Here is a 15,712-nt window from a genome sequence, read left to right as displayed (position 1 = left end):
CCTAATAAATGGCAGGCAAAACGGTGAGCCCTTTTGCAGGAATTATGAGCATTTAGTCTTGAGAGCTTTGCTCTGATGACTTCTGGAAGACTGGGGAGAATTCGATTTGTCTTTGCGAATTTTGTTTTGCTTTGTTTCCACTGTGGTTTGTTTATTCCAGCTATCTTATTACAATCCCAGTAGTGTGTGTGGGAGATTGGGGGCAGCGTCCACAGACAGGCCTGTCTTCCCACCGCTGCATGCCTGATGCTGCTGTCTCCTGTCTTTGCAGATGCCTACACAGAAGATGACCTCATGCTGTACTGGAAAAAAGGCAACGACTCCTTAAAGACAGATGAGCGGATCTCGCTCTCCCAGTTCCTCATTCAAGAGTTCCACACCACCACTAAACTCGCCTTCTACAGCAGCACAGGTGGGCGTCAGGGGGCCTCTGGCCCGCTGGGGTGGGTCACATCTATTTTAGGAAAGGTGCGAATTGGTTGTCGAGTGAGCAGAGCCTGTGCCACTTGCATTTGAAACCAAAGATGGAAATCTTAAATCAGGTCTAGGGGTGACGAGCGCTGGGTGGAGGTTTTTTTGATACCGCCAAAGCATCAGAAGTGATAACCTAGAAAATATTAGTAAGGACTCAAACATAAGCCGTGTGAGGAGGTTTATTTGAGACAATCACAGTACTAGTTTAGCAGCTGGCTTCTCACCCTCGACATGATTACCAGAGCCTCCTCTACAGGTGAGAAACAATCCAATGTCAGGTCGGCTGTTTTCCATTAGCATTCTCTGCTTCAGCTGGCTCCTCTGGGGGCGCTCCATTCTTCAGCAGTCCCCTGTTGCTATACAGCTTGCACAGACCCTTCTTATGACCTCAGTGCAGGAACTGTGGGTCATCTTCCTGTGGGCAGTGATGTTGCTTTTTGAACCAAGCTTCTGGACAGGCTTGCCGCCTCCCGCTGCCTGAGGGCATCTCTGTGGTCTTCCTCTTGGCATCTGCTTGTGCTACTTAAACAGCTGAGGTTCGCTCTCTCTCTCCCTTGCCTCTTTCTTGACTGATCACCTTTCAGGATGATTTTGCTCAAATCCATATGCATTTTTTATGGCTAAAATATTGCATGTTGCACAGGAAAGTGCAACCTTTTAAGCACACCATGGTCTTTCTAATCTATAACAGAGGGCAATTGTTTTACTTCCAACATATTATGGCAATCTAGCACATCTTGTCTTCTGTATACATCACTCGTGAGTCTTGGTTCTTTGGGGGACTCACATTCCTTTGATCCTAGCATTCTGATACTCCCTCTTCTTTTGGCCTGCTCAAGCTGCTAAATAACATAGACTGGGTGGCTTCTAAACAACAGAAATTTATTTCTCGCAGTTCTGAAGGCTGGGAAGACCGAGATCCAGGTGCTGGCAGATTTGGTATCTGGTGAGGGCCCGCTTCCTAGTTCATAGATGGCTGTCTTCTCGCTGTGTTCTCACATGGTGGAAGGGGCAAGGGAGCTCTCTGGGGCCTTTTCTGTAAGGGCACGAATCTCAGTCATGAGGGCTCTACCCGCATGGCATAATCACCTCCCAAAGGCCCCACCTCCTAATACACATGGGGGATTAGGTTTCAACACAGGACTTTTGGAGGGACACACCCATTCCATCTATAGCACCTCCATGATCACTTTCTGGACTGTTATCATCATAATCACAACCTTTGCATTCTAATAGTCCAGATGTCAAGTCTCCAAGTTAATATGGCCAAGTCCCCGTTTTATTTTCAATCCTCATCATCTCCAGCTTATTCTGCCTTTTCCTTTTCCTTCCAACATTCTCCTATTCCTTTCAACTCCTGCATGTGTATTTTTTCCTTGTCAAGAACAAAGGCCTGAGCTAAAGCATAACTGGACTTGTGATGGTTCACTCTGTTCCTAAATGCAACGTTGTGGTTAGCTTGGTGTTTTAACTGAAAATACATTTTCCTCCACAAAGAAATCCGAAGGGGTTGTTTAAATCTGTGCTTCTCAAACTTTAAATAATGTGCATATGAATCTTGTGGGGAGTATTGTTTAAAGGAGCTTCTGATTCAGTTGATTTGGGGTAGAGCTCCAGAGTATGCATTTCTGTTTTTTTAAAGATTGGCACCTGAGCTAACATCTCTTATCAATATTATTTTCTTTCTTTCTTTCTTCTTCTTCTCCCCAAAGCACCCCAGTACACAGCTGTATATTTTTAGCTGTGGGTCCTTCTAGCTGTGGTATGCAGGACGCCGCCTCAGCATGGCCTGATGAGCGCTGCCATGTCTGTGCCCAGGATCCAAACCAGCGAAACCCTGGGCCGCCGAAGCAAACTTAACCGCTCAGCCACGGGGCTGGCCCCCAGAGTCTGCATTTCCAACAAGCCACCAAGTGGTGGTGATGCTGCTGGGTGCTCTCCCGTGGTTTGACTAACCCGAGTCTTAAATGGCCTTCTCAAGGGGTTCCCTTTATGTATAGGACAGGGGCCAAAGATTTCTTGAGATGGACTCACCCATGCGGAGTGGGTTATCATATGATCACTGCATTCCATGGTTTTTCTCACTTCCACTTTATAAAGATATGGTAAGGTTCCAGAGAAGTGTCCGAGGCATTTGTGATTCCCAGAATAAAATGTGTTTTATGAAGGATCTGAGCATCTATGGTGCATGCTCTTTTCTTCCTATGTCCCACAGGCTGGTACAACCGTCTGTACATTAACTTCACGTTGCGTCGCCACATCTTCTTCTTCTTGCTCCAAACTTACTTTCCTGCTACCTTGATGGTCATGCTGTCCTGGGTGTCCTTCTGGATCGACCGCAGAGCAGTGCCTGCCAGAGTCCCCTTAGGTAAGGAACATCTCGAGGGCACATTCCAGGCATCTGAAAATACAAGTAATTCCTTCCAGACAAAGGCATTCATTTCAAATTGGTCCTAAACCCCTAAAGGTATTATAACTTGGAAAAACTTGAAGTTATTCGTTCACAGGTAAAATGCCATTATTAAGATTCTATGTTGCAAAGCTGTTTCCAGGTCCCCACAGGCGCCCATGTGAACAGCCCACCTTCAGCCTTGTTAGAGCTGCGTTGGGGGGTGGGGGAGGGGGGCGGTCCTGGTCTGAGGGTGCTTTCTGTGCCCACCTGCATAAGGAAATCACATTCTATAACAGAGTTTCTCTGAAGCTAGCCCAAGGGATCTTTGTGACAGAATCTCTGGGGGAAATTGTTAAAAATGAAGAATCCTGGGTCCCGTCTACATGTATAGAATCAGAATCTCTGAGAGGACCAGGAAACTGCATTTGGAATAAGCTCTCCCAATATTCTTATACATACTCAAGTCTGAGAATCCCTACTATACACATTCCATCAATAGCTATTTGCCATGACCTCTCTTCCCCGCTGTAAATATTGCACCCACTCAGTCACACATACCACCATGGCTTGGACGATTCAGGGGCTTCAAGGGAGACGGTGACCCACCAGGTTGTAGTGAAACTGGATTGGAGCTGGCCCTTAAGATGACCCCAATTCCCTGTGATTTGGTGTCTGCCAAGCAAATGTTCTGAGCTTAATTTGAAATCCTGGGCAAATTTCCACTGACAGATGCCCTGTTCTTTAACAGTTGTTCTGTGGCTTGAACGCTTACTGTGCTAAATAAATAAACATTCTAGTTTTAAAAATCTGCCTCCCATAAAGGAGGTTAACATCATTCTTGGTAAAATTGACCTAAGTCCTCAAGTTGACATTGCTGAACGGACAGCCAGGTCCAGCGTGGGGGTGGCTGCCACAGGCACCCCCACAGCTGACAATACAGGCCCAGGACCACAAGATTCTGCACCAGCATCAAGGACACAAAGATTAAAATAAATCCTGTGCACTTTTTTTCCTTTTTGGAGAAGTAGTTACAAGAAACATATGTACCTGCTCATATATGTAATCTTTGTTTTAAACAATTGAATGGAAATATTGTACTGCCAAGATGTCTGGGGCTGTCTGCAGAAGGACAAGTGATACTGGTGCCATGATGAATATGCAGGAATACAGAAGGGGACAGGGTGAGTGAAGGGGAGGAGGAACAGGAGAAGTTTCTTAACAGCCAAATCTTGGAAGAAGAGTAGGTGTTTACAAGACAGAGGGACGGGGTGGAGACATGCTAGGCGGAAGGAGCAGGAGGCATGAGGAAGGGAGCATGAAGCTGTGCAGTGTGTTTAGAGAAAGACAAGCACGTGCTCATTTCTCACTGTGTGTGCAGGTATCACCACGGTGCTGACCATGTCCACCATCATCACGGGCGTGAACGCCTCCATGCCCCGCGTGTCCTACATCAAGGCCGTGGACATCTACCTGTGGGTCAGCTTTGTGTTCGTGTTCCTCTCCGTGCTGGAGTATGCGGCTGTCAACTACCTGACCACGGTGCAGGAGCGGAAGGAACGGAAGCTGCGAGAGAAGGTGACTTTACCATGAGCTGAAGTGTCTGCTGGGGGATGGAGCGCAGTCTGGCTCTGGCCCTTGGGCAGGTCAGACCTCTGTAAAATGTGGGAATGACACCCCCCCCCCCCAAACCTACTTCATGGGTTGGTCTGAAGAGCAAACAAAATAATATGTTAAAATAGTGTGAAATTTACTCTGAGCTACATTTTTCATCCATTCAAACATTTATTTAGCACCTACTACATACCAAGAGCTGCTAAGCAAAGTTAACTAAGACATGGGTCCCTTTAATCTTGGTGGTATTCACAGTTTTAGTGCTATAAATGACAATTCAACATGGAACAAATTATTTATGAACATAGAGGTGTAATAAAAGAAACTTCCAGGGAAGCACATCCTTCATTCTAGGAAATTTTCCTTCATACGTGACCTCATATATCTCCCATCATTTCCCAGAACTTTTCCCTCCCACCTGTCTTTCCTTTCTTCCTTCTGTCTGCAGTTCAATGATTATCTGCTCCAGAAAACTTGAACTATTTAGGAGTAAACTATCCTCATAATGCCACATCTTTCAAATTCTCACCCCTTCACACACACACACACACACACACACACACACACACACACACACACAAAGTAATAATGTTAGCTGTAAACATTTTTATCAGAGCTCATATCAGTTTAAGATCTCATGGAGAACAGGGCGATTATGAACATTTTTTTTTTGTACTGAAGCATTTCTGTTGTGTTTATTACTAAAAATTTTTTTTATTGCAGTAACGTTGGTTTATAACATTATATAACTTTCAGGTGTACATCATTGTATTTCGATTTCTGTGTAGATTACATCACGTTCACCACCTAAAGACTAATTACCATCCATCCCCACACACATGTGCCTAATCATCCCTTCTGTCCTCCTCCCTCCTCCTTCCCCTTTGGTGATGATCAATCCAATCTCTGTCTCTACGCATTTGTCATTGTTTTTATCTTCTACTTATGAGTGAGATCAAACGGTATTTGACTTTCTCCCTCTGACTTATTTTGCTTAGCATAATACCCTCAAGGTCCATCCATGCTGCTACAAATGGCCTGATTTTGTCGTTTCTTACAGCTGAGTAGTATTCCATTGTATATATGTACCACATCTTCTTTATCCATTCGTCCCTTGATGGGCACCTAGGTTGCTTCCAAGTCCTCGCTATTGTGAATAATGCTGCAATGAACACAGGGGTGCACATATCTTTATGCATTCGTGTTTTCACGTTCTTTGGATAAATACCCAGCAGTGGAATAGCTGGATCACGTGGTAGTTCTATTCTTAATTTTTCTTTGAGGAATCTCCATACTGTTTTCCATAGTGGCTGCACCAGTTTGCACTCCCACCAGCAGTGTATGAGGGTTCTCTTCTCTCCACTTCCTCTCCAAAACTTGTTGGTTCCAGTCTTGTTAATTACAGCCAATCTGATGGGAGTGAGGTGATAATCTCATTGTAGTTTTGATTTGCATTTCCCTGATAGTTAACGATGTTGAGCATCTTTTCATGTGCCTGTTGGCCATCTGTATATCTTCTTTGGAAAAATGTCTGCTCAGATCTTTTGCCCATTTTTTAATTGGGTTATTAGATTTTTTGTTGTTGAGATGTATGAGTTCTTTATATATTTTAGATATTAACCCCTTATCAGATACGTGGTTTGAAATGTCTTCTCCCAATTGTTAGGTTGTCTTTTCGTTTTGCTGATGGTTTCCTTTGCTGTGCAGAATCTTTTTAGTTTGATGTAGTCCCATTTGTTTATTTTCCTTTTTTTTCCCTTGCCCGGTCAGACATGGTTCTTGAAAATATGCTGCTAAGATTGATGTCCAAGAGCGTGTGGCCTATGTTTTCTTCTAGAATTTTCATGGTTTTAGGTCTTACATTCAAGTCTTTAATCTGTTTTGAGTTAATTTTTATATATGGTGTAAGATAATGGTCTATTTTCATTCTTTGGCATGTGGCTGTCCAGTTTTCCCAACACCTTTTATTGAGGAGACTTTCCTTTCTCCGTTGTATGTTCTTGGCTCCCTTGTTAAAAATTAGCTGTCTTGGGGCTGGCCCCATGGCCCAGTGGTTAAGTTCCCGCGCTCTGCTGCAGGCGGCCCAGTGTTTCGTTGGTTCGATTCCCGGGTGCGGACATGGCACTGCTCATCAGGCCACGCTGAGGCAGCGTCCCACGTGCCACAACTAGAAGGACTCACAATGAAGAATATACAACTATGTACCGGGGGGGGGGCTTTGGGGAGAAAAAGGAAAAAAAAAAAATCTTAAAAAAAAAAATTAGCTGTCCACAGATGTGTGGGTTTATTTCTGGGCTCTTGATTCTGTTCCATTGGTCTGTGTGTCTGTTTTTGTCCCAGTACCATGCTGTTTGGTTACTATAGCTTTGCAGTATATTTTGAAATCAGGGAGTGTGATATCTCCAGCTTTGTTCTTTTTTTCCCAGGATTCCTTTGGCTATTTGGGGTCTATTGTTGTTCCATGTAAATTTTAGGATTCTTTGTTCTATTTCCATGAACAAATGTTGTTGGAACTTTGATAGGGATTGCATTGAATCTATAGATTGCTTTAGGAAGTATGGACATTTAAACTATGTTTATTCTTCCAATCCAAGAGCACGGAATATCTTTCCATTTCTTTGTGTCTTCTTCAATTTCTCTCAACAATGTTTTATAGTTTTCAGTGTACAGATCTTTCACCTCTTTGGTTAAGTTTAATAATTCTAGGCATTTTTTCTTTTCCTTTTTTTTTTTTTAAAGATTGGCACCTGGGCTAACAACTGTTGCCAATCTTTTTTGTTTTTCCCTGTTTTATCTCCACAACACTCCCCCCCCCACCCCCCCGCCGCCCCACCGCCTTGTACATAGTTGTATATCTTAGTTGCAGGTCCTTCTAGTTGTGGGATGTGGGATGCCGCCTCAACGTGGCCTGACAAGCAGTGCCATGTCCGTGCCCAGGATCTGAACCCTGGGCCGCCGCAGCAGAGCGCGTGAACTTAACCACTCGGCCACAGAGCCGGCCCCATATTTTTTTCTTTTTGTTGCAATTGTAAATGTGTTTGCACTCTTAATTTCTCTTTCTACTATTTTGTTATTAGCAAACATTCTCGTTGGTCTCTGATATTACATGATGTTTCCTGAGAGTTGATATGTAGATGTCAGTCAAACAAAGATGGATTCCTGCATTTTAGAAGGTTTCCGGTGCCACTACCATTATTTTCCCATACCCCACCCCTAACAGGGTACAAAAGAAACTAGAAAAAGGCAACACTATCCACAATGAAGTCTCTTCTGAAGGGCTTCTGAGAGATGGAGCTGAGCTCCCATCCCAACATGTATTTGCTGTGTTTGCAGCTCCCCTGCACCTGTGGATTACCGCAGCCACGTGCTGTCATGCTGGATGGCAGCTACAGCGATGGGGAGGTGAATGACCTGGGCAACTACATGCCTGAGAATGGAGAGAAGCCAGACAGGATGATGGTGCAGCTGACCCTAGCAGCGGAGAGGAGCTCCCCGCAGAGGAAAAATCAGAGGAGCAGCTACGTGAGCATGAGGATCGACACCCATGCCATCGATAAATACTCCAGGATAATTTTTCCAGCAGCATACATTTTATTCAATTTAATATACTGGTCTATTTTCTCATAAATGCCTGTAATTCTATACATTTCACATTCTTCTGTATGTACTACAGAAATACCTGATGAAAAATAATTTAAGGTTATGATGAAAAGTTCCCAGTACCCACCCTTCTCCAGCTTTCCAAAAATACATTGACAAGACACTTACTGGTTTAATTTGCACTTATTAACCACCTATTGTATACACAGCATTGTACTCAGTACTGATGACAGTTGTTACTGGGATCCCCTGGAAAAGCACACTGCCAGTGTTGTGGCCACACTGTAGTTCAATCTGAAACTCTAGATGCTCATTCACATGAATAATGTCCTTTATGTGAGCATCATTATATTCTCCGGACTAGGTGGAATTCAGAAGCACCTAAAGTTCATTTGCATGGAACATATATGCACTAAATTCCCACTTTGACCAAAATTCATGCTTCAGTTTATAGCCTATTACATATTTTTTATGCATCTCCTGTTTACATTAATATGAGTCAAAAATAATACTCTTATTTTTATTTATATCCTGTGCTTCATGGTTTCACCTCTTCACAAGAAAAGCTCTTCAGGTTGGCGCAATGGCTTACGATTTTGGTAGGAATTTCCCTGGTAGGGGAACTTTGAGGAGGGTGTATGCATGCATTTTGTGAGTTTTGTCAGAGAGATAACCTGCCTAGGAAACGTCTGTATAAGTGTTCCCTGTGTCATAATCACTGCTTCACGTATCTCCACCTTGGAGCATGTCCTAGTTTAAGGTGAAGGCCCTTCTCAGTAATGTGACATCTTCACTGAGGAAGTTGGGAATAGACTGATTTTTTTTCCTGTATAAACATTTCAAGAAAATGCATAACTTGGCACTACTAGTAACTCGATAGGAGGAGAAATACTCACATGGTTTCTGAAGAAAAAAAGACCACCACAAAGAAAAAGAAATGGGAAGATATTGCTGGACACCTCCATTCATACTCAGTGAATACCAGCATTTTCTATGAACCAGAAAACAATGGCCACTGCTGCCAGGGCATAGGATCAAGAAGAGGGTTCTAATTTGACGTATTACATAAAAACATACAATTACTCATACTATATATCTACAGGATCAACCCTCACCAAACTTAACCAAACCACATTTGTTTGAAACTCACTTTAACGAAGTGAATTCTATACACAATAATGTCATTTTCATTCCAAAGTTAATTAGACTGATCATCCATACTAAATAATATCATGATATGTCTTCATATGAGGCTTTATTCTAATCTGAAAAAAAAACATATTTGCACAAATCCTAATTACAAGGCAATCTCCCATTTTCCCCAATAAAAGCTCATCAAAAGAAAGTTTTTGGGCAAACTTAAGTAGATAAACTTACAGTGAGATGGGTGAAATAAATGCTAACTTTCAATATTTAAAAAAATTATTTTTAAAATAGTACCTTTTTCATTCTCATTTTATGAAATAAATTCAGTCAAACTCTTCACAACCATCTTTGCCACTTGCTTCTTCCTCACGACCGGGCTACTCTGAGTTGTCCAGCAGGTTTCCAGGGCACATCATCTGAACTTCCATCTACCTCATTCCGGAAACTACACTATCTGAACCAGCATATAGGATGCTGTATTAGTCTGCTTGGGCCGCCCCAGCAAAATACCAGACTGGGGGCTTAAACAACAAATTTATTTTCTCTCAGTTCTGGAGGGTGGAAGTCCAAGACCAAGGTGTTGGCAGGTTTGGCTTCTCCTGAGGCCTCTCTTCTTGGCTTGCAGACGGCCACATTCTTGCTGTGTCCTCACATGGCATTTCCTCTGAGCACACGCGTCCCTAGTGTCTCTCTCTTTTCTTATAAGGACAGTAGGCATATTGGATTAGAGCCCCACTCTTATGATCTCATTTAACCGTAATGACCTCTTTAAAGGCCCTGTCTCCAAAGAAGTCACATTGGGGGTGAGTGCTTCTACATATGAATTTTGGAGGGACACAATTCAGTCCATAACAGATGCCCATGGGAATTATTCATGCGCATTAACAGTTCATCTAATGCATTTTGTAGATATTTAACCTTGATCTCTACAATACAATCACATAATGTTTTTAAAGTGATCTTTAAATGACTTGTTTACTTTGCTATCCACACTAGTAATTATAAGGAATAAGTGATTAAATTCATGTTAAATTTCTTTGCTACCTTTTCTAGCAATTCTCTCAAGTGACCTCTACAAGCATTTAAGACTAGCACTGATTAAGGTCATTTCCATGCTAATATTTTCTCAAGGCAGAACTCAGCTGTCAAGGCTATATAATTGAGAAAGAACTCTGTAATAAGACTTTGTAAAGATCCAAATATAAAGCAATTCCCTCTTTTCTGATGGATAATTTTGGAGAAAACCTCACCATATATGTGAGCATCTAGAGTACTTTATAAACTTTTGCTGGCATGACTGGAGAGGAGGCAGATTTGGTTAGAAATATTGCCTGGTTAAGAGGCAAGTACCATATGCCATAGCGAATAATTTTTAAAGAGTTAAAATACTGTAAAATACACTTGACTAAAACTGTAACAAACATAATTTATTCTCTGCCTGGTGGTTCAGAAGGCTCTTGAGGATTTTGAGGGTTTCTTATCATTGTGGGTTTTTTTGGTGAGGAAGAGTGGCCCTGAGCTAACATCTGTTGCCAATCTTCCTTTTTTTTTTTCCCTCCCCAAAGCCCCAGTACATAGTTGTAGGTCATTCTACTTCTTCTATGTGGGATGCTGCCACAGCATGGCTTGATGAGCGGTGTGTAGGTCTGCACCCAGGATCTGAACAAGTGAAGCCTGGGCCACCAAAGTGGAGTGTGTGAACTTCACCACTCAGCCATGGGGCCGGCCCCCTTTATCACTGTTGTGATACAATGTGGACGTCATAAAGATGTGCAGTGTTAGCCAGGAAAGAACTGCTGTTAGTCAGACCGGCTTTTACCTAATGGCAATATTCTCTTCCTGTGTTACATATTCCTAACCAATGTTCTTTAGGTTTTTTCCTAATTCATATTTTATAGAGAAGAGTAGTGATGCTAGATTTTAGAGAATTAAAAATGGCTTGTCAGTAACAATGAAACTTGACAATTGTAAACCTCCCATTTTGTAAAATCCAATTTTACAAAAAAGGTACTTCACAGCCACTATTTCATTTGAACCTGAAAGAGGAAACTAAAAGCAGAGAAAGGTTGACTGACTGGCATGCAGATAACATGGTCAACAAGCCAAAGACTCCTAACGCGGTTCCCATTCACATTATTACAGGTAATGGACGAATACTGAACAAGTAAACAAACGTCACACACAACACATAAACATCACTGTGAGGAAATATTTTATTTACCAGTCAATGGCACCTTGTTATTCATTCATTGAACAAATAATATTGAGCACCTATTATGTGGTATTCAACGTTCAAATCAGTGCTTCCCAAACCATCTGTGGCGAAGGACCAGTTTTGTTTTATTAAATTTCCAATCCGCAGGCTTCTTGTACGGTGAACTTTTTTAAAGTGGAGAATCCCTCACAAAACCCAGGCCTGCCCCTGCCTTGCACCCTCTAGGAGCACGCACTCATGGGTTTGACCACGGAGCCCGATACCATGTGTGGATGTCAATCATAACGACCACAATAAAGCATGTACAGAAAGAACAATTTCATTTTGATGTTATCAGAACAACTGTGTTACAACAACTGAATTTCAGGGATTGCTATGTACGGGAAATTTCAGTACCTGCAGTAGCAAAGAGTGCATCATCCAATGCACACATCAACGTGAGAATATAGCTCACTTCAGTATTATCACAACTCTCAAAATAAATGGATGCTTTAACTTTTCAATTCCATATTCTGAATTTAATTTTAATCTATTTTCTTTCAATCATTGTTAGTATTAGTACCTTTGTGTGGAAGGAGCTATCTTTATTTTCCTTGAGACCAGAGTATTTTATAAATGCTCTCTGGTTTACTTCAAAAACGATTCACATATTGCTGAGTTCAGTGGGTTTCTTCAAGTGGCTCTTACAGCTCTATAGACACTCAGTCCCTATTGTGACAAAATGTGTGCAGGGCGTCTGGCTACCACAGGCCTGACCATGAGAACTGAACGAAGGCAACTGGGTCTCCCTGAGACTCAAATCCAGGCCTCCCTAAGCCAGGCTAACTTATGTGAGTACCCAACCATCCAACCACAGCTTCTATCTGTAATGGGAGGTGGAAAAGCTTTTTCATTTTTCACGACCTGCAAGTTTTCAATACTGTGTTCAAAACAGCATAACACGTATTAAAGACTCCAAGTTTCAGGTAGGGAAACTTCTCGCTTTGTGATAACTCACTAAAGAACTCATACGGAGAGACACAGACCAAGAAGTTAATGAAGGGAAAGAATAAGTAAACTCTTGATGAAAATTTAGTATCTAGTTAGCAGGGGAAAAAACCAAGCACTTCCATTTTCAGGCCAAATAAACACAACCCTAACGACTGCACGATAAAATTCAATCTCTTTGTGGCCTATACAAGCCCGACAGTTTGACTAGTCTGATGAATTGAACAGTTAGTTGATTTGGCATTTTGTAGATTGAACCCTCCTATACCTATTGAAACTTTGTGGCTCTCCAACATATAAAAGCCCTGTAAACCTTTTACAGATCTAATTTATTCTGAAACCTGAAAATAACACAGGGCACCACAATGCTATATAAAGAGATGCAAAAAGTAAATCCTCCCAAACCCCTTACCATTTCCTTTGGCTTAAAAATTTAGTTGACATTTCTAAGAGGGGTATTAACAGGGGGAAAACCCATTGGAGCAAGAAAACAGGTTCTGGCAACAAACATAATCAATTTTTTTGCTGCAATGTAGAACCTAGATGAACATAATTCCAAAATATTGTCCTTAAAAATGACGGATTCCGAGGAAACAGAAATTTTGCAGGCTGAGAGGTCAATGAAATTATTTGATAAGGATTAAATCAAGAAGCACAGAAGTTACTTTAGGAAATTTTACTGGCTGCAATAGCAAGATTTCCTTTTGAAGTTCTAAATCTCATTCAGGCATGTTTTAACAGGATTCCACTTGTAATTTTCCAGTAGATTTCTATTAGACCTTCTACTGGAAAGCAATCAACTTTAATATTGCGAAATTTGATGATATACCTAGAAAAATAATTCAAGCATGATCAGAGAAGAAAAAGTGATCTCTGAAAATTTCTCAATCTTCACCCCAAATTGCACCATTTTCTCATGTTGTGCACCCGCACGTAACCACCCTTACTTAAAAATCAATTTAAATGTTCTGGCTTCTCCCCAAAATACCATGACTACAATTTAATATGAACTGACATAGTTACTGGCTTCACCATTCCAAAGAGTTAACAATCTTTGCAAAATCGTCTTTAGTTATGAAATACGGCATGCTTATACTCCAATATATCTGGTAGCTTTATCTAAAAACTAAAGATTTAAGGTACAGCATTACAACTATTTCCCCACTTTGTAATATTGTTCCATAACACGACTTAATTCCCATGGCATTCCTCAAGCTGGATTTCCATTTTTGCGTCTGTTTTTAATTAGGATGAATTCAATTCGGTTCTTGCAACGCCCTGTATCCCCAGAGCAGCACTGGCATGACCTAGGAAAGTGTCAGGAAAGCAGAATCTCAGGCTCTGCCCCGGACCCAGTCAATTAGAACCTGTATTTTAACAAGATCCCTAGGTGATTCCTATGTGCATTCACGTTAGCAAGGTACTGAGCTAGGTTCACAGAACCACATCTTTGAGTGTCATTCACAGAAAGCGACATGAGCTGTATTTACACATTCAGCGACTCAATACTGAGGGCTAACTGTATGCGCCAAGCACTGTGTTAGGAGCTACAGCGGACTTGATCTCAAACAAGTTGGTAAAGCACTCCCCTTTAGTCTACAGCCCTCGAACAGCAAACTCAGCTTCAAGGACAGAGACACCTCTACAAAATGGGAAGAAATGTCTGTCCAGGAATATTGTAAAAATATTCCTCCACCACAAAGTGCAATTAAGTTCTTAAAAATTCTTCATTCTAAGGAAGTATGAATCTGAGTCACCTGAGATTTAAGTGCACATTTGGGAGGTAAATTTCCTTTCTTTGCCTCCTTTTTTTTGGGGGGGTGGTAATTTGTAAAGTTTGTCAAGTTATAAAAAGCAGAAAAACTTCATTCATAATCCTATTACCCAGAGTCAACTATTACTATTTTCCTTTTTTCTATACATTTTTATATAGCTGCCATATTTTATACACAAATTGATTTTGGTTCTTTTCCATAACACAGCATGACCATTTTCCTATTAAAAATTTCCTTTATTTTGCAGCCATTAAAACCATTCCATACCATGGATGTACAAGGCAATCTTTCCCCTAATACTGGAGAAAAAATAATACTGTGACGAATATTCTTGTCACACACTCAACTATTTCTCTACATTAACAATGAATGTTAGAATGGATGTTGACTTGAGACCAATATTCTTTACTATGTTACGGTAGTGTAATTCTAGGTTCCTGGCTTTCTGAGACTTTAAAAATGACAAATGGGATTAAACTATACCTTAGTGATATTTGATAGTAAGGAAGAGTAACCCACTCAAACTAGCTTAAGAAAGAATACAGGGGAATCCCACAGATAGGATGGAAACAGAGTGAAGCCCAGCTGAGCCTCATGAACACTGGGAAGATTTCAGACAGCTTCTCTTTCTAGGCAGTATAGTCTTTCTTCACTGTTTGCTGGATGATTGCTTTATTCCCTATTAAGACTGTCCTTCTCTGCTCACACACGACATTCAGTTCCAGATTGATTGACCTTAAAATTCCACAGCCCATCATCATCAAATGACCCCGTCTCAATTCTAAATTCCCAGGAGAGCTAATTTAAGCACCTCCCCACTCCCTATTTAATTTGTACAGGCCTTCTAAGGAGCTGAAGGAGGGTAAGCTGGTCCTTCAGGAGACATGGAAGGAATTACCAACCAGAGCCAGATTAAGATTTCCCCACTCAGCCTGCCTGAAGCTCAATGATGACTGTCTGCAAACGAGCCCAGAACTAAAGGGATCCTTCAGACTGTTTAAAAAAAACAAAAAAACCACCAAACTTTAGCAACTGGTTCAACATGAAGGATATGCTTTTGAATATGCAGCAAATATATTCCTTTGATAGGAATAAGGGAATAAAGGAATGGACAGATCACGTCATATATTAAAAGGTAACAAACATGGTTGTGACACATGGAGGTGAGGACAGAAAAGCACTGTTAGCCAACTTAGGTTATTCTCATCTTAGAGTAAGAAATCTGTGCTTTGTGAATTTCTAAACTTTTATAATTTTTTCCCATTGATTTCTAGATTCTTTTTTGTCCAACTTCGGGTCAATGGAACAAAAGAAATCATCCTTAGGCCAGGAGAACCTAAAAAGTGGCAGAAGGTAGGCAGGGTTAATGGCAACATCATTAGCTGGGAATAGGGACTAAAATCTGATGAGAGAGAGAGACCCCTAGAGATAAATATCCCAGAGAACCATGGTTGCAATCTCTCTCTGCCTAAGGTTTTCTATTAAAAGTTCTTCTTTAATATATATTTTTAC

The 15,712-nt window shown here is 41.3% G+C and overlaps 1 protein-coding gene across 1 annotated transcript in view; it reads left to right on the top strand.

Moving 5' to 3' along the window:
- The window catches only part of GABRR1 (gamma-aminobutyric acid type A receptor subunit rho1), a 38,516-nt gene extending 28,951 nt beyond the window's left edge, over positions 1–9,565 (top strand). Inside the window, exons 6-9 of the mRNA XM_070559163.1 lie at positions 272–412; positions 2,690–2,842; positions 4,245–4,441; positions 7,811–9,565. Coding sequence (XP_070415264.1) covers positions 272–412; positions 2,690–2,842; positions 4,245–4,441; positions 7,811–8,104 — 785 coding nt within the window. The 3' untranslated portion in view covers positions 8,105–9,565. The remainder of the gene's footprint in view (positions 1–271; positions 413–2,689; positions 2,843–4,244; positions 4,442–7,810) is intronic.
- The last annotated feature ends 6,147 nt before the right edge of the window (positions 9,566–15,712 follow it).

Source organism: Equus przewalskii, chromosome 9, assembly GCF_037783145.1.
Source record: "Equus przewalskii isolate Varuska chromosome 9, EquPr2, whole genome shotgun sequence".
NCBI classification, from domain to species: Eukaryota; Metazoa; Chordata; class Mammalia; order Perissodactyla; family Equidae; genus Equus; species Equus przewalskii.
This window is presented reverse-complemented; position numbering and strand designations above follow the sequence as displayed.